Genomic DNA, 20,485 nt, shown 5'->3' with positions numbered 1-20,485 from the left:
TTATTTTTATTTATCATTTATTATTACTATCAGCCTTTATAAGGCTGTATGTTTCCCTTGCTTGTACTGCAGGTCTACCCTGTTTGGCTGTAGTGTTTTTTTTTATTGTTGAAATAATAGCCTACACTAAAAGCTATGCATTTGTTTATTAAATGAAGTTGAGGTTATGCATTATTTCGTTCTTCATCCAGGACTGAAATTAACCATATTTTATAATTAATGAATGATGCACTAATATTTGTTGCTGTTGGTCCCATACTATTTCAGGGATGGAAAAAATGAATGCCCTTCTGGTGGCTGTATGTTTAGTGACACTCTAACATGAATTTGTTAAGTCCAAGCAATTAAAAAAAGCATAGAAAAATATATTTTGTTTCTTGTCATGTATTTGTTTGTTGTGATGTAATTCTGTGTAACCAGCTCCAGTTAATCTGAGCTTCTGTACTTCCATTATTCGCCATGAAAGAAGTAGTATGTGCTTTGATTTTTTAATGTCTAGGTTTCGGTGTTTAGGTTGGTGAAAGTAACTCAAAGTAATATGTAATCAGTAACTAATTACTCTACACATAAAGTAATATTCTAGTGTAACATTACTTTTAAATGAAAGTAACTAGTAATATGTAATACATTACATTTTGGAAGTAACTTGCCCAACTCTGGTAGCCAATTTACCTTTCGCAAAGTCCCGCCCCCCTTAGTTACTGTCGCTATGCCCGTCAAGCATTTCAGAACTATCCAGGAAGCCGGAAAACACCAAAACATGAAGGAAGAAATCAGCGCATTGTGTGGGTAAAAGTAACAATAATAATACGTTAGCTATATTAGCTATCAATAATAGCTAGTAGCAAGCTTAGCTTGGAGCAGACAGGTATTTTTTGCTGATTTTGGATGGATTAAGTTGGCCATGGGGTCTGCTATACTGCGAAATCTATTGCTGACATTGCGCTTCTTGCGTTCTGGGTTTCGGGAAGGGAAAGAAAATTACACTCCCTCCAAACTTTTCAGATATCTAGTATCCAATTTGCAGATCCCATAGGCACACCGTTTCAGCATTTTGCCGTGTGTTTGAAAGCTTGACGGACCGTTGCTAAGGTAGGATTGGACAAGCACCGTTCTGGGGTGGTACTTTGCGAAAGGTCAATTGGTTGACAGGAAATCACTCACTTTTGTGGGTATTTAATTTGTATCCTGAAATCAAACTGAAAGATTTCAAAATTGAAATATGAGGGATACTAACTAAAGGAACACTCACATACAAAAGGAGATTATTGGCATATGGTGAAACCCTATGCTCAGTGCCCCACCTCCAAATCCCCTTCAGTCCTTTCTCTACCTTCAGAGCGATCCATAGTGGTTCGATAGCAATAACAAACAATAACGGGGAGAGTGGGCACCCCTAATGTGTCCCACGGGAGAGTGGAAAAAAGTCGGACCATTCAGTATTCGTGCATACTGCCACGTAAGGAGATTAATAAAGTAGCTTGATCCAAGAGATAAGGCCAGTGCCAAAACCAAACTACCGTAGGGAATAAATAGCCCACTCCACCTTGTCGAAGGCTTTCTCAGCATCAAGGGACACAACCAACTTTGGTTCAGTTGTAAGGAGTGCCTCCCTTTTATAAAGCTGGTCTGGTCCTCCCATATGATTGAAGCCATTACTGATTCCAGTGGCCTAGGGGAAAACCTTTGCGAGTATCTTGACATCTACCAGTAGCAGCGAGATTGGACGAAATGAAGCCCAACTCAATGGATCTTTGCCTTTCTTAAAAATCAGAGAAAGTGAGGCCTGTGTGAGAGTGGGTGGTAGGGATCCCAGATGGTGCAACTCACTGAAATTTCTAATAGCAATGGGGCTAGTTGGTTTGAAAACTTCCTATACAATTCAACCAGGAATCTGTCAGGTCCCAGGGATTTACCACTTTGCATAGGCTGTATCGCTTCTTTTATCTCGCTAAGTTTTAACAGGGCACCAACCATCTGCTGGCCACTAGTTGAGATCTTGGGAAAGGTTAGCTTCTCAAAGAATGAAGCAAGCTGGGCATTGTCATCTGGGGATTCCGAGGTGTATAACTGAGAATAAAAGGTTTTAAACATGTTGTTTATCACACTCAGGTCAGATACAATGGAGCCTGTCTCATCCCACATCTGAGTGATTTCATTTGCAGCTACCCTAGCTTTTAGTTTATGGGCCAGGACACGGCCCGCTTTATCTCCATGTTTGTACATGGACCCCTGCGAGTGGAGCGGGAGTTGCTCGGCCTCTACCGTCAGCAGAAGATCAAGCTTGATTTTAAGTGTTATCCTATCTTTGTATAAATCGGGTGATTGATTTGTTGAGAGCAGACTGTCGATATTTGCAATGGATGTTTCTAGTTCCTGCTGACGTGCTCTACGGAGTTTATTAGCGTGAGCTGTATATGAAATAATCTTGCCTCTTATAAAAGCCCTGAGGGTTTCCTATAATAAGGATGCGGAAGTCTCTTCATTTTGGTTGGTCTCACAGAAAAAATTAACTGACTCAGAGACGTATTTGCAGAAGTTTGCCTCTGCTAGTAAAACGGGGTCTAAACGCCGAAATCTAAATCCCTTGGGCTTAAGGTCGAAGTGTAGATCCAAGATTACGGTTGAGTGATCTGAGACCGTTATTGGGGAGTATTTAGTGCAGACAGTTGATGGGATGAGTGATTTATCAACAATGAAGTAGTCAATACGTGAAAATGAGTGGTGTGCGTAGGGGAAAAAAAAGGAGTACTGTCTGGTGGATGGATGCAGGAATCTCCAAGGGTCAATGTAACCATGTTGTTCCATAAAAGTAGAGAGAGTCTGGGCCATTTTGGAAGGTGCTATTGGTCTCGTACTGGACCCATTGAGAATTGGATCAATAACACAGTTCATGTCTCCTCCTAGTAATAATAGATGGGAATTCAAATTTGGAATAGAAGACAGCAGCAATTTCATACAGTTTTGGTCGACCCAGTTGGAAGCATAAATAGATGCTAATACAATTGGTTTCTGATAGAGTATACTGATGACTATGACATAACGGCCGTTCGAATCTATGATTACCTCCTTAGGCGTAAAATTCACAGTTTTCCTAATCAATATGGCAGCGCTCCTTGTTTTCAAGTTAAATTTAAAGTGGGAAATCTGTCCAATCCAAAGCCTTTTCAGCTTCCCTTGGTCAGAGTCGCATAAATGTGTCTCCTGAATAAACATGTCTGCGCTTAGGTTTCAATACACCCACACATAAGGGGAAAAATGTGTCAGAATTTTTGTTCATTTAACCGAGGAATTTAAGCCACCAGTGTTTAGTGAAAGGATCCTTACCGCCTGCCCACCACCAGTGACCACATCAGTCACATTTACCATAATATAGTCCATGACTTCAGAAACGTTTGACCTGACTGAGGATGCGAGAGACAAAAAACAGGAGAAATGAGGCACTTGAAAACAATATGGCAAAATATAAGCGACATAGTCAAAGTGGTTTTTTTTAGCAAACAAAAAACAGACAAAGAGATCCTCCCCGACACACAACCTCGGCTTCCCCATGCCCCCCCCCCCTCAGGCCGACTGTTCCCAGGTCGACTACCCCATCCCCGTGTCCCACCCCTCTCTAGCCCTTGGCCTTCCCACCTCCCCAATACCAGCCATGGCTTCCCTTTCACACACACAAGATGAAAGAATAAAATAATAAAAACAATAGAAACAGGAAGAAAACAACAGACCAAACCAACAAATAATGTCAAATAAGTAAATAGGATTATAGATTCGTGAACTTCTGGGAAAGAAAATCGAGCAACAGTAGTCCACTCAAGGTATATGGCACTGGATACAAAAATTAAAAAAAAACACAATAAAAGAAAGGGAAAAAACATCTTTAACCGTAATCAATATCTATAAAATTTCTGAGCGTATCTGTTATAAACTAAAAATATCCGGAACAGTTATGCTAACCTTATTGAACGTCAGCCACTGCCAGCAACACTATACTTATTAACAGCCTATATTCAAGCACAACCCGTGGGAATACACCCACACACAAGGGGGAAAAAACAAAACAAAACCAAAACATCATTGTAACATTTAGTACTGCCAGATGAAGGGGCGACTACATTACCCATAATGCACTAACCGAATGTAGCGGAAGTCGTTAATCTAACGAGACCATGCGGTCTACCAAAGGGGGGGGGGGGCGTGCGCTCTACCATGCGTGTGTGTAACTAGCGAGACGCAGTAAACGGGCAGAAGAATCAAATTCCCAGACACCTGAGTGTACTTGGCATTATTCTTTATTACACAGACAGTCACAACATGGTGTCGGAGTAAGTAGTTAAACTATGGGCTTGAAAACAAAACAAAAAAGAACGAAGAAGATAGAAGCTTTCGGTGTCCTACTCCACGGATGGACTGGGAAACCTACCCAGATGCGTGGCGGCGATTCAAACATGCCGAGCTCATGTTCATGGGCCCGCTCAAAACAAAAACGGAGGAGGAAAAATGCAGTTTTCTCCTGCTGTGGCTCGGAGACAAAGGAAAGGAAATTAATACTTGGACATTAACGGAGGACGATGCTTAAGTGCTAAACACGCACTACGACGGTTTTGTCAGCATACCTCACGCCGAAAGCTAACCCCATCTTCGCCAGTTACAAATTCCACGAGAAGACGCAGGGGAGCGGTGAGTCATTTGAGCACTTTGTAACGGAGCTCAAACTGCTTGTTACAGACTGTGACCATGCAAATAGTGAAGAGATGGCCAGGGACCGCATAGTATTCGCTACCAACTCACCTAGAGTGCGCAAAAAAAAGCTTAGTCAGGGACCACAGCTAACGCTGGATAAGGCAATCAATATAGCCCGCTACGAGCTAGCACAGCACTAAAAGCTGTGGCTAACGAGAGCCATGAAGTTCACGCAGTACCCCGTAAGGCCAGAAAGTCAGGCACAGTGAAAATATTAGTAAAGCTAACGTTAGCAGGCCAAGCGAAGGCCAGAAGATGTATAACAAAGGCTGTGGTGCGTGTGGAGGGCACCACAACAAGCAAACCGAATTCCCAGCAAAGGGAAAACAGTGCTTGAAATGTAGAAAATTCAACCACTTTGCAAGAGTATGTAAATCCAAGACTCTCACTCCAAATAGGGGACATTCCAGAATTTGAGGACATTTTCTGTCCCACCTATGAAATTTAAAATAATCCATGCCCAAAATACTAAAACATGCACTTGTTGTGTTAAATATACTTGTCCTGAGACAAAATGTAAATAAAGTTGTAGAAAAAGTGGTTTAAGAATATTATTTCAATTATCAAATAGCTTCTCTAGCAACCCCTAAAATGACATTTTCTCTTGTCCCACCTTCTTAATAGCCAACTTGCATATCAAATATAACATTTAAGATAGGCTTTTTATCTACTTTTTTGGGTATTATTCGGTTTATATATGCCTCCTGTAATGGTTAAAACAATTTTTCAAATCATCAACATATTTTAAATAATAGTAATTATCCACTGAAGGTGTGTCCCACAACATGTCCCTGTTACCGAAACCTATTTAGCTTGGCAGAGGAAGAGTTAAAACTGTAAGTCACATGACACAGAGGAAATGACATCATCAAGCCATATGCTAATGCCATGGGTAGACCAAAGGTAAGGTCTCTCTTCTATTTTTCATATTTTTCCAATCTTTTCAGCCTTGATCGAGTGTGGCACTCTAACCAACGCAACTCTGTTACTCATATTATCAGAATGAGACAAATTAATTTCAAATTTGTCTTTCTTTAGTTATAAGTTTGTCCTTGCCTTGAAAGTAGCATTACATTCCAAAGCTAGGATCTATTCCTGAGGTAAAAGCTATCGTTAGCATTGATTTGCAACCCTGTTACTCTGTCAACCCTGTTACCATATAATTTTTATTAGAATAACCTTAAATTATTTTCTCAGCTCACAAATGTTTAAGCTATTGTCATTTTAATAGCTTGAGTGATTATATGCATAATGTATTTGAGCAAATATTTGAAAATAAATACTGAAATTAGCAAAAAGAAACTTGTGACTATTGAAAAGTTGGGCAAGATAGATTTCAAAAGATTAAATGAACAAAAAACAAGTTTTTCTGAAATAACATGAGTATTCAATGTGAATATGACTTTCTTTAGTTAATGGTAAATGATTTTATTGAACAATATTTTAAAATATACTTTTTCAGCTTCCTGAATATTCCTAACAGGGTTGTGTAAAGCATGGCACACCACAAATAAAACATCTCATAAAAAATGTACCTTTGATGCCTGAGCTGGACGAATCAATTTTTTGATGCTTTATTACCTGTTTTTCTTAAATACATAACAGAAAATTATAATATAAAGGGTTCATTTTCAAAAGTGTTGATACCTAAATTGTCCTCCAATTCTGGAATGACCCATAGAACAGGGCACCGAAATGTACACGCGGTTGAAGAAGATGCTGAGTATTTTGACTCAGAGCTGTTTGTAGACATTGTGACAACAGAGAATAAAGAGGAGGAAAGTGCATATGCAGACATAGGACTGGGACAACAGCATCGAAACATGACATTTAAGTTGATACAGGTACGCAAGCGAATGTGATACCCACCTAAGACTTCGTCAAAATCATGCCAAGCACACCAGTAATGATTGACAACGGTGAGCTATGGGGGGCATGCTCTGAAAGTAAACGGTTACTGCAATTTTGTAGTCAAGTACATGAACAAGTCAGTAAACCAGAAGTTCTACATTGTGGAATGCAACGGCCCACCCATCCTAGGCTACAGAACATGTCGAGACCTGGGGCTCGTCAAGGTGGCATATGCTGTCACCACCGCCAGTGAGGAAGAGCGAGCCAACCAGTCAGCCAACATACTGAGTGTGTATGCTGATGTTTTCAAAGGCATAGGTGAATTCAAGGGTGAATGCAGTTTCAGGATATACCCTAGCGTCACACCAGTGGTCTGCCCGCCATGGAGAGTGCCATTTGCCCAAAGAGAATGCTTAAAGAAAAGAGTTAGACAACATGGAGAGGGATGGCATAATCTATAAAGTGATTGAGCCTACCTAGTGGGTTAACGCACTGGTAGTGTGTGAGAAGCCCAAAACACATAAGCTTAGAGTGTGCCTAGAACCACAGCCCTTAAACAAGCCAATACCAGACCTGCCAACATGTACGCATTTCTCGTACTCGGCACGCATTTTGACCCTTAAGTACGCTTGTACGATTCACTGCTCTCCAGGTACGCATTTTGTTGCATCTCGCATTTCGCCGGTTTCAGTTTCTATGCATTCTATGAAGTTGATTCTGCCGCTGAGCCACAGCAATCTATGAAAGTGGAGTGAAAAGCTTTCGGCCAGTCAGAGCGCAGTATTTGAACCCACTCGCCCACCTGCCCCTCCTAGCAAATGCTTCACCCGTTCAATTCAATTCAGTGCCTCTGCCTCAAGCAAGATCCCTCTTCGGCCGCTTGCTCATCACTGCTATTCGCCTGCATTCCTGTTTCTCACCATTCTAGGTCAATGGTTCTCACCAATGCAAACAGCATTGAAAAGATAATAAGTTACCGTTCATCTATATGATGTCGTGTGTGTGTTGCAAATAGTAGGCTAACCATCACGTTTCCCCGAATCCATTGGCCCACAGACAAAAACAGTAGGCTTGCGTGCCATGGAGGAGGAGGAGTTTCGGCTCTTCCAGTCCACCACCTTGAACGATGGTATTCTGACCAAAAGGGCTGATGACACTTGGACAGAACTAGGTTTGATGGAGTCAGGAGGGAGGAAACTTTTTGAAAACTTCTCCACTGTAATGCTTGGTGTGTGTTCGATTTTTCACAGTAACGCAGACTGTGAAAGGATCTTCAGCTTGGTCACTAAAAATAAAACACAATGTCGTGCTAGCCTGAGCACAGAGATGCTCAGTTCTCTGGTGACACGAAAGGTCATGATTGCCTCCAAAGGCAGCACGTGTTACAAAGAGACTTTCAGTGACGCAGTACTTAAAAAAGCCAAATCTGAAACCTTCAACAAGTTGCACTAGTTTCACTATGCATGGAAAATTTGAATCTTTTTCGTTGTTTGTTTTTAGCAAACTGATTTTGATATTGATTACTGCTGGTTTTGCACATTTATTTAATGTTTTGCTTTATTTATTTGCAAAGAATGTCCTCAGTTTACTTTTAGAAGTTTCCATGGGCTATGCCTCCTGTACAACACTTGTACAGCTGTTCTGACAATAAATCTTGATTGGTGAAAGTATATTATGTGTATATTATGTATTATGGTGTTAGGTACTCAGTGGTGGTGGGTGAGCATTGGTAGTGGGCTATCAGGTGCGTGCGCGCAGGGGTGGGAGGAGTGTAGATTGGTGGTGGGCTGTCAGGTGCACGCGCGCGGGGGGTGGCGGTTGGTGTTGGGGGGTAGTACTCGTAAAATTTCTTCAAGGTTGGCAGGTCAGCAATACTGAGGCCATACTACCCTCTACCCACACTCAAGGATGTGACTTCAAAATTGGCTGGGACAAAATACTTCAGCACCTTAGATGCAAGATCGGGCTACTGGGCCATCAAGCTCAGTGACGGGTCGTCGCTGGTCACTACCTTTAACACCATATTTGGGTGATAATGCTTTCTCAGGCTCCCTTTCCGTATAGTGTCTGCTCAGGACGAATTCCAGACGAGGGTAGACAAGACATACGAGGGGCTCAAGGGAGTGGCTGGCATCGTGGACGACATTGTCGTGTTTGGGAAAACAAAGAGGAGCATAACCACAACCTCAGAGCCATGCTCAGCCAGACCAGGGAGAGAGGTGTAAGGCTGAACCTGGGCAAATGCCGCATCAGTGTATCTGATGTGAGCTACTTTGGTCTTAAGCTCACAGCCGATGGCCTCAAACCAGACCCTCTCAAGGGGAAAGCAATTAGAGATATTCAACCCTCACAAAATGAAGCAGAGCTGCAGACAATACTCGGCATGGTGAATTACCTCGCTAGATTTGCTCCAAACCTGGCCGAGGTGAGTGCACCATTTAGACACCTGCAAAGGCAAGACACAAGAGTTCAAATGGGACACAACACATGAAAAGGCATTTCAGCAAGTGAAAGAGACCCTCACAGCTGAACCGAGGCCAGTGCTAGCTTATTTCGATCCAAAAAGGAAGTGACACTTCAAGTGGACACGTCAAAAAATTACTTAGGTGCAACGATCATGCAAGAAGGCAACCCGGTTGCATATGCCTTGAAACTGCTCAATAACACTAAGCAAAATTACGCCCAAATCAAGGAACTTTATGCAGTCTGGTGTGGGTGTAAGAGATTCCATGAATACATCTATGGGCGACATGCAATGGTGGAATAAGACCTTAAGCCACTAGAGGCAATACTCCGCAAGCCCCTAGCCCTTGCACCACCTCATCTACAGCGCAAGATGCTCGCACTGCAAAAATACAGCATAACCCTCATCGACAGACCCAGCAAAGAGATTCCAGTTGCCGACACACTGTCAAGAAAATCCATGGATGATGAGGACAGTTCACTGTCTGTGGCCATGGAGACCCAGGTACACACCGTCATCAGCACAGTTCCAGTGAGTGCTGACAGGCTAGATGACATCAAGGCAGCTACAGCCGAGGATGGGCAGCTGTCCACCCTCAAGCAAGTCATTCGGTCAGGCTGGCCGGAGACAAGAAAAAAAATGTCACCCACTCATCAGTGAATACTGGAACCACTGTAATGAGATCACAGAGGCTGATATCATCCTCCTGAAAGGTGAGAAAATAATCATTCCACACAAACTCAGAGCAGACATGCTACAGCGCATACATACAGGCCACTTGGTGGAGAAAAGTAAACACAGATCAAGGGACATAATGTTTTGGCCAGGCATGAGTCAACAGATAGAGGAAACTGTGATAAAGTGTGACCTATAGCAAACACCACAATGCTACCACAAAGGAGCCCATGCTCTCACAGCCTATTCCAGAGAACCCATGGCAGACTGTAGCCACAGATATATTCCCCTGGAATTCTAAAAACTACACTGTCATATGTGACTACCTCAGCAGGTACTTTGAAATTGACCACCTGCACCACATCACCACGGCTGCTTTCATCCATAAAATGAAAGCCGTGTTTGCTAGACATGGCATACAAAAACCAGCCATTAGTGTGTCTGACATTATTCTGTAAGAAGTTGGATTGTTGTGAAGCATCTAGTGTATTGGTGTAGTGTTCTGTGCCTGTCATGTCTCACTCTCAACCTTCACCGCTGGCTAGCAGAAATGCGAACAGGAGAACCGAGCACCTAAGTCTCTCCCTGCCAGTACATAGCCTCTCCAACAGCAAGCCCTATGTAGTGCCTCCTCGTGGCGACACACGGTAACTGGGTACACCTTGGACCCTGGCTGAACTACAAGGGACTTGGAGGAGGTCTGGCCCCTAGATGTGTGGTATGCAGACCCACCGGTGTGTGGATATTCCCTGATGCCCATGAACCAGCCCCCAGCTATGGGTTAAATAGTGCCACTGCCTAGTGACCTCGGGAGAGGAATAGGCTACGGGAATAAATCCCTACAGAAAATCAATGTCTACAGTGCTGTTGTTTGTTGTTTTTTTGCCCTTTTGTATCTGTCTTAAGTCAGAGAGTACTGCTGGCGTCGTGTGTTGTGGCTGCCGCTTGTTCCTCTCGGAGCCCCCCCTTCCCATCCACCCCTGTATGCCTGTGTTATGTTTATCCGTTGTCTTGTTTCACCCCGTTTATTGTAAAGCGACTTTGAGTGTTAGAAAAGCGCTATGTAAGTCTTGATTTATTATTATTATTCGTGAGAACAGGCCATATTACAGCTCATGCGAATTCCAACAGTTGGCACAGTCATGGGGTTTTCAGCATGTTACAAGGCAAGCACACACCCAACACACAGCAGCCTGAGATCAACAAAGATGGTCAGGTCACTGGACAAGGGGAACAGGAACCTCATCACGGTTCTGTGTGCAAACCAAATTACTCTGAGCCTCGTCTCCGCACGAGGTATGGCCGTGTCATTAAGCCAAGGCAGGTCTTTGACTTATAATTGATTGAAAAGGGTGTAGGCGGATCACTGCCATATAATAATAACAAAAAGAAAAATGTGTGAAAAAAAACCTTACCTGTTATCTGAGGTTTACTCAGTTTATTACTGTATCCTGATGTGAAAACAGTTTATTATTTGTTATACTGGCTACTGTTTACTTAAGTTCAAGACGCAGGTGATGTTACAAGACTGTTGGGTTATGTGCCATATATATACTATTTGTATATTTGCACACCCGTTTTTTTTTTTGAAGGGAGATGTAATGTTTAGTACTGCCGGATGAAGGGGTGACTACTACATTACCCATAATTCACTAACCGGATGTAGCGGAAGTCGTTAATCTAACGGGACCATGCGGTCTACCACGAGAGTGTGTAACTAGCAAGACACAATAAACGGGCAGAAGACTCAAACTCCCAGACACCCGAGTGTACCTGGCATTATTCTTAGACAGACAGTCAGAACAATAACAAAAGTAAGAGAAAAATGTCTGAACGTGTTGTAGACTGGATTTACAGTACTCAACCAAACTTTTGTAAGCAGTCCCAAGAGTTTAATATCAGCTCTTCATTTCTGCTGGTAGCCAGCCGCGAAAGTTTCTGCTTCCTCAGGTGAGGAGAGCCGTTGTCTAGCCCCGCTTTGAAGTGTGATTTGTAAGTGAGCTGGATAAAGCAGGGATGGCTTGAGGCCTAAACCGTACAGCTCCAACATGACTTCTCTGTACTTCGCTTGTTGCTCCAGCACCTCTGGGGTATAATCCTCGAAAACCTATACAGCTGAGCCACGATATTGTAGTTTACCCTGACATCTGCGAGCCTCCCTGATATCCTAGTCTCTGATCTGGTAGCGGTGTAGGCGAATAATCACAGGCCGCGGCTTAGCGAAGAGTGCTCTGTGTGCTCAGTCCAGTTCTGGTGGTGACAAGAGAGTCTGTTCGCCCAATAGTTCGACCAGGAGTTGTGAAAAGAATTCAGTGGGTCTTGGCCCCTCAATGGACTCAGGGAGGTCGATAATTCTGTTGTTTCTGTGGCTCTGTCTGTCCAAATCCACTGTTTTAGCCACTAGCCTCGCATTGCTTGTGGCCTGAGCCTCACATCGTTCCTCTAGTTCTGATAGCGCTGGTCCTGGAGGTTGGTGTTTGATTCCAAAGAGTCGATGCGTGACAGTGTTCCGTCACCGCAGACTGTATTTTATCCAATTTTGTCAACAGGACCACGAAGCTCGTCTTAATTTCTGCCATAAGGTCTGCTAGCATGCTAACGATGCTCGTCTCAGAGGAGCCACTACTTGCAGGCATGTCGTCTGGTTTGTCTTGCTTTGGTAATTTATGATGTTCTGGCATTGTGCTGGAGTGTTAAAAGACAGTTAGCCGTTCACGACTTTACTTCAAACCTATCTGGGATGGTGAAAAAAGTAAGAACTGAAAGAAATTAGTGGGAGAGCCTGAGGTTATGCTTTCTGTCACATGTTCCCACAAACTGGAAGTCTTTTTTTTTTTTTTTTATCCAGGAACTTTTTAATAATAATTTAAAGAGCTGAGCATGTAAGTATCTCCCTGCCAGTACATAGCCTCTCCAACAGCACCCTGGCTGAAGGACAAGGGACTCGGAGGAGGTCTGGCCCCTAGACGTGCGGTGTGCAGGCCCACCGGTGCGTGGATATTCCCTGATGCCTACAAACTACCCCCCAGCTATGAGTTAAATGGTGCCACTGCCTAGTGGATACCTCGGGAACGGAATAGGCTACGCGAGTAAACCCCTACAGAAAATCAACATCTACATGCTTTTGTTTTTTGTTTTTCTTGCCCTTTTGTATCTGTTTAAGTCGGAGAGTACTGCTGGCGTCGTGTGTGGCTGCCGCTTCTCCTTCTCATATCCCCCCCTTCCCATCCACCCCGTATGTCTGTTATGTTTATCTGTTGTCTTGTTTCACCGCCATTTATTGTAAAGCGACTTTGAGTGTTAGAAAAGCGCTATATAAGTTTGATTTATTATTATTATTAATGAACGTTTTAAAATAACAAAATTTGTTTCAGTGAAGAGAGGAAGATGAAATTATGGCATCAACTGATGGAGTTTCTCACAGCAAAGTAATGGGGACTTGATAGCAGAGGCAACCACTGTAAAACAGGATGTTTGAAACACAACAGTCACAAATCCCCCTGTAATGTGCCATTAAACAAACAACCACAACCTTCTGGGTGGAAATGACACAGAAGGGGTGCTGGTCCTGTGTAAAACACTGCTTAACGTCCATAGGAGCGCAAGTCATGTCATCAACCTTGTATTGGATGTTAGTCATGGATTTGTTTGTGCTCCTGATAACACCCACAAAAGTAACCTGGGAAACGCAGACCTCTTCAACCCTGAAAACCCCATCAGTCTGGGCAGCAGACATCAGCTGAGAAACTGCATGGGATAAGTTGTGTGGCACATGTTCGCCCTTTCTTTTCTCCTCCCTGAGATAATGAAGGTGATGCAAAGCCTCCTGGGGACTGGTTGTATCCAGTCGTGCTTGCGTCACTGTATCCTCCCTGATTCCACGTTTACAGTAGCTTGTTGAATTGACTATAATAAATTTACTATAATAATGTTTGAAACACAACAGTCACAATGGCGCTGTAATGTGCCATTAAACAAACAACCAAGACCTTCTGGGTGGAAATGACACAGAAGGATTGCTGGTCCTGTGTAAAACATATCACTCTGGTAATGACCATTTGATCTGGTTGAGGTCGCCCATGTGTAACTTACTGGTGTATAAGTGCTATCAGCGGGAACTGGAAGAGACCTAGACTAGTCATCACTGGCTGTTGAAGTGTTCCTCATCGATGGTAGAAAAAATGTGTCCATTGCTTAGGACTCCACCGCTTGCTTGATGACAGCAAGACTCGTGGCACTAAGTTGCTGTTTAAGATTTTGAATGCCGATTCCCTGGGCATCTGGACAACTTCTTATCAACCTCAGAACCTGATTCTGATTTGGACTTGGCCCATTGTAAACCATGTCATTTGCACCAGAGTATCCCTCACCTACTCCTCCCATGTTTCCCATACCAGGCTGTGACATGGGCATGATGCTAGAGTTAATTTCTCCTCCACCACCTGTCACAGTCTGTGGTTTGCTGAGTTGCATGTGTGCTTGCACCACTTCAAGCATGTGTGGTGATTTCATTCCTGTCCTCCAGTGGCCTGATAGTGTGTCAGTATGCCATCACAGACCAATGATTCTGAAAGGAGCAAAGGTTGCCAGAGACTTTGACATATGTGCCTGGGGGTACGACAGTGCTGTCCACACTGGGATCCTCTGTGTCCACCCACTGCTTAACATCCATAGAAGCGCAAGTCATGTCATCAACTTTGCATTGGATGTTAGTCATGGATTTGTCTGTGCTCCTGATAACACCCACAAAAGTAACCTGGCAAACTTCGACCCTGAAAGCCTCATCAGTCTGGGCAGCAGACATCAGCTGAGACACTCTGTGCATGGGATAAGTTGTGTGGCACGTGTTCTCCCTTTCTTTTCTCCTCCCTGGGATAATGAAGGTGATGCAAAGCCTCCTGGGGACTGGTTGTATCTAATTGTGCTTGCTTCACTGTATCCTCCCTGATTCCACATGTTTACAGAAGCTTGCTGAATTGACTATAATAATGTTTGAACTGTTGAACTGATTGGAGAAAGATGTTTACACACACGTAGGAGGACTTTTTCCTGGTCTGATCCTGCGCTTATCATTGTGTACCATTATTGAATGATGATTTTTGAGATCCCACTGCAATGAAATAATTGTATATCATTCATGAATTTGGACATTTTGTTTCTGTGTTAAGCTCATTAAATAGAAATGTTGGTATAATAAACTTTGATTACTGATATATAGTTTATTCTTTTCATTAAATTAGTAGCTATAATTGGTTAATTGAGTGATGGGGTTACAGTAGCCCACTGGTGGAAGTACACGGTCACAATCTGGCCCTCTGGTAGTGAGGATACATTTTTTGTGGCCCTCTCTATCATCAGAGTTGCCCATCCCTGTTTTAGACTTAACTGCTGCCTTTGACACAGTCGATCACAGCATCCTCCTTACATTGATTAGAGACTTGGGTTGGCATCAAAGACTCGACTCTTAGTTTATTTACACTTTTACCTCATCAACAGAACTTTTTCTGTTGTTCAGGGTAACTACTTCCTCTATGGCTTAGTTCGAGTTGTGGTGTCCCTTAAGGCTCAGTTCTTGGCCCCTTTGTTTTCTTTAAACATGCTGTCCCTTGACCAGGTCATTCAAAATCAAGATGTGTTTTACCATTTTTATACTGATGACACTCAATTATACATGCCACTAAAACCCACAGATCCTAGTGCTGCAGCAAATCTCACAACGTACCTCTCTGATGTTAAATCTTGGATGTTCAAAAATGTTCTTAAATTTAATGATGTCTGCGGTCAACCTGTTCGGTTCCCCAAATTCCATCAGCCCTTTTGGTACTAATGTTGGTTGTCTGTCAGGTAGTTTTAAGCAAGTCACTTCCGTGCTTGCCTCCCTACACTGGCTCCCTGTTATATTTTTAATTGATTTTAGCCTAGCTTAGAGGTACTATGTAAGATAATCAGCACCAGCATCTCAGACCAAACCAAAACAAACCTCCCACCTCCCTTCACGTTCCTCCCCCTTCCCCCGCTCCCTTTGCATTCTTGGCTATTATTTTGTTTGGTTGGAATATTGATTTTTACAATATAGTTATTTTATTAACATTAGCAAGATATTCAGCTTGGTAAGGAGCTATTTCTTCGATCTGCCAAATGGCCTAAATCCATGTAATTATTAGCTTGCTAGCTATCCTGCTAATGCTAGCTACCTCACAAGCACTAACATGCAAGCATGGCTGGACCAGTTTCCAATACAAAGAACAGAGAAGTTCGGATTACAACACAAACAGAGGGAGTGTGACTAAACAGACGCTGGCCAAGAGGATGGCACAACACAGAAGAGCTAACATGTCAGGCCAGGACTCCGCAGTCTATACCCATCTACAGGCCAGTGGCCAGTCTTTCAAGGATGAGGATGTGCACATCCTTGATAGGGAGGAATGCTGGTTTGAACGAGGAGTCAAAGAGGCCATCGATGTGAAGAGGGAATGACCATCCCTGAACCAAGGGGGGGGGGGGTGGTAAGAGTACATCTGTCGCCATCTTACTGTTGTGATTGCAACTTAATCCCCAGTCCTCTGTGAATAGTACACATGGCCATTTTAACTAGATAATGGTTACATCAATTTGCATATGAAACCAATCGTTGGTTTCAGTTGTTATGCCACTGTATTGTTTATAAGAGTGGGGATACCTGCAGTCAATTGAGATTGAAGAGGTCTCTTAGTTGAGTAATGAAATGTATGTCAATAAACGTATCCAGATGAACTGATTCAACTTTCTTTGATAGATCCTATGCACATCACACCACTGCCTTGAGGGGGTTGGGATCCTTAAAAAGATCTTTTGGACCACAAAGTTGATTCCAGCTTTTCCTGGATAGTCACTTTTCAGGTCCGCAAAATAAATAAATAAATCCATGGCTTTTTTGCAATGTAGATCTCCTCCTATCCTATGATTACGTCTGTAACCTCACCGCCTTGTCAACTCAAAGTTTGAACATGGCAGGTGGACTAGATTAATCCAATGTGTAGCTTTTTTCCATTAGTTTCCTTATTTGCACAATACACAGTTGCTTGTTTTGCTGTTATTACATCAGCTCCAAATTGCAGGTGGCATGCGGCAGAAAATCGATATTTGGCTGCAAGAATGTAACATATTCAAATTTATTTTCATCAGAATGCGGATATACATTTTCTAATTGGTTGTATGTTTAACAATCACCTCAGACAGGAAAACTTTGAATGTGCTATTTCTGGGATTCTGTGAAGGACAAGGTTCCAGAAAAATGCTGTGCAAAATGCCTAGGGAGATTGCTGTTATGCCCAGGAATAATTTCCTAGGATTTTAAGCTAGGGAACCTTTCAGACCAAAGGCTATCGTAGTGAAACCCATGATTTCAACTTGGTGTCCAATGGGTCAAAGTGTCTAGACAGACAGACATGGAGAAGATGAGAAAGGTAAAAAGGTAGAGTGGCAGATAGGCAGAAAAACTGTATTAGAGATGCAAGCAGCTGCAAAAGACTGACTGCCCTTAAGTAAATACTACTATTTTTTGGGTCACACTGGTATTATGAATCTATTACACTGTGAGACCAAGGGAGGGCTGTACTTGAATGTGCTGGTTAACTGGTTGAGATCGATGCTGAATTTCACACACAATGGGGCTTTTATGTTCAAAATTGTATGTTGAAGTTTCCTGGTATAATTTTACAAATTGACAGGTGCCACTATATTCATTAGATGTTCACAGGCATGAGGTTTCTATTGCATGCACTCCCTACATTGATGATTACCAATCATTCATCTACTGGAAGTGCGTTCACTTGACCTTATTTCTGTATTAACATAACTGCCCTGCCTCAGAAATGTCATATCACAGCCGAAAACCCACAAAACCATTTCTCATGTGTGAAATGACGTCAAACAGGCAGAAAAAAAAATTCACCAGGAGGTGTCGGCAGACGGCACTCTAATGCACACAGGTGCAATCTATGGCACCAATTATATTTTGGAAGTAAGCCAGATTGAAAAAGACCCGTTTGATGCCCATTTCATACTTGTTTTTAGAATATTACTTGGATGACTGAAATGAATTTACACACACCAATTAAAAAGGTTTCGTGAAACCTGATCGTACTTCAGGGAACCACCAAAATTAAGTTCTAAGGAAACCTTTCAGTCAAGCATCAAAATTGAATGTCACAAGAATGGACAACGATCTCAAATGTAAAAAGAGGAAAGGGGTATTCGTGTGTACAGTCCAATGAGGGTTCAGGTGCAGAATAAAAAACTCCCCAGAATAAATAGAACAAAAGAGGATATCCGCACACTGCAAATAAGGCTCAAAACTAGTTATGTATTACTACTTATTTAATGCAATGTTTTGGTCATAGATTTTACGGCATCGATGCCTGAGGAAGGTCTATGATTAACACTCATTTAGCTGGACAGAAAAGGACTAATCAGTGAAATCAGTTAGTGAAGTACTGGGTTGGAAGCATGTATGGCACCACCATAGTACGTTAGTGCTGTAATCTCTTTTAGTCTACAGACAATAGTCAATTTTGGTAAACCACAAGTCCCTGGTAACATTTAAACTGTATTCAAACTAATACATCTGTAATAAGGAAAAAAGGATTGCAGAGAAGAGAAAACTCCAATTCATCAAGTGCATTGTTTATTTGGCAAAACCAAACTCAGCCCATAGCACAAAACGTTATAACAGTATAGTTAATAACTTACTCATCAACAATAAATTATCGTCTCTAAATGCTAACCAGTGTGCTTTTTAGTGCTGACCACAATAGATTTGGCAGTTTTCTTAGGTGCAAATACATTAAAAATGTATGTGGGGAACATACAATTTATATATAATGTGCAGACATAATTTCTATAAAATATGTAGAAAACTATAAATATTACAATTAGCTCATATTGAACCCCAGGCCCTACCTTCTAAAAGCCCTCAGCTGTTCACCTTTCCTATCCACCCAATTCCTCTGCATCATCTTCAATTCTCCGGTAATTTCTACTCAAAAAGCAACTCACCATATGATATATTTAAAAGCTTGCATGCTTAAGCCAACAGGGAGTAGCCCTCGAACGTGATAATTTAAGCATTTCACTGTTGAGTCACAATCAAAACAATGAAACTTTAGAACAGTATGAACAGCTTGTGGAAAACAGTTTGCCCCCCTGCCATAACTGGCAAAAACCTGTAAGAAATCCTCTCAGAACATCAAAATGACACAATGTAATAATAATAATACCATCCTCTTAAGGATATCATGACAACATCAGAGATAACGCCAAAGAATGGCTAGGATAGCCAGTTATTTAAAAAAAGAACCTTTGTGGATGAGAAAATGTGGATGCATAGATACCAGTAAACTTTTCCAAATATTTTGATATGTGCACATGGTGTAATCCCCTCACTTACTCATCACCAAGAGTGATTGATTTCAGATTATGATCAGCGGATCTGTAGATCATTTTAATTTGGCATAAATGCAATTAGAAAGAGCGGCACTGTTTCACCCTTTCAACGATGAAAGAGATACACAATACATTCAAATGAACTTGAATTTTGTCAACCATTGAGGCGGGCAAGCATAAAAATGCAAACGCAGTAGTATTATTGAATTGAAAGGTTATTTATGAACTCGATGATGCATGGATCAAATGCAATAATCATTGCATTTGAATTTTCAAATTCGAATACTGTCAATCTTAATGCAGGACATCTCTTTAAAATGAATCGTCAAATGGCTATTTCGTTAACATTTTCATATATTGTCATATTTATAAATGTGCATTCTAAACATGAAAATTCAAATACAATTAGCATTACTGCGACTGAATTAAAAACTTTTTCACAAATAGTCCATGCATAAATCAAAATGCAATAACGGGACTGCATTTTCATTTAACTATAGTCTATTATAAACTTCCATAATCAACATTATTTTGAAAGCAATCACATGGCTCTTGCACTTGAACAGGAGGAAATGTTATACTCAATTTTACAGCTGTATAGGTAGTATAATTCTGGGCTGTATGATTAGTATTAGTTATAGTAGTCTAATTTTACCCTAATTAAAACCACCTATATATGGTTAGTATTAGTAATATTAGTCTAATCTTACCCTTATTAAAACCACCAACTCAGGACAATATGTTCCAAATGAACATATTCCAGTAAATATGTTCTTTTACCAGTGTAATTTTCTTATGTTCAAATGCTCCCTAGTCGAGAAGACTTTTTCTGCTGTGAATTTCTTAGTTCTAATCTTTTGTTCTGTTTTTCTTATTTCTTTTTCCTATTTAGAATTTAAGTTAAGGCTAGTGTGCCCATGTGAGCAACTCAGCAATTTAAAAATTCCGGTCATAGGGAAATGTATTTTGCTAACCAAAAAAGATTTTAGAATCAGTCTTGGCTGTTCCAGTTTTTAACACCCTGCTCTAATCTATCATTTACTATGCTGATATACTGAGTTAGCTAGACAAAGGCCACAGCCATAGTCAGGCCTTGGCAGTTTGTCTATCTGAATCTAATTCTACTTTGGAATAATTTAGTGGAAAGTTCTGGTCTCACAGCTCAGTGTCCCCAAGGCGGTCCATGTTCTGTACATAAGCCGGCAGTTTGTGGTGGATGATCCCTCCAGTAGCTTCCTGGTTCTGCCCTCTAGACTCTCCCTGGAGAGCAAAAAGCTGGGGAAAAGGAATGTAGTGTAGTTTAAATTAACGTAGGAAACCAACTGAAAG

General features: G+C 41.8%; 1 protein-coding gene and 1 pseudogene across 1 annotated transcript in view; both read right to left on the bottom strand.

Annotated features, from left to right (window-relative positions):
• The window catches only part of wdr91 (WD repeat domain 91), a 142,080-nt gene that overhangs the window by 77,660 nt on the left and 43,935 nt on the right, over positions 1–20,485 (bottom strand). The window contains exon 6 of the mRNA XM_056281348.1: positions 20,316–20,431. Coding sequence (XP_056137323.1) covers positions 20,316–20,431 — 116 coding nt within the window. The remainder of the gene's footprint in view (positions 1–20,315; positions 20,432–20,485) is intronic.
• On the bottom strand, positions 13,875–14,689 carry LOC130113897 (replication protein A 32 kDa subunit-like; annotated as a pseudogene).

The sequence above is a fragment of the Lampris incognitus genome, chromosome 6, assembly GCF_029633865.1.
Source record: "Lampris incognitus isolate fLamInc1 chromosome 6, fLamInc1.hap2, whole genome shotgun sequence".
Taxonomy (NCBI): Eukaryota; Metazoa; Chordata; class Actinopteri; order Lampriformes; family Lampridae; genus Lampris; species Lampris incognitus.
This window is presented reverse-complemented; position numbering and strand designations above follow the sequence as displayed.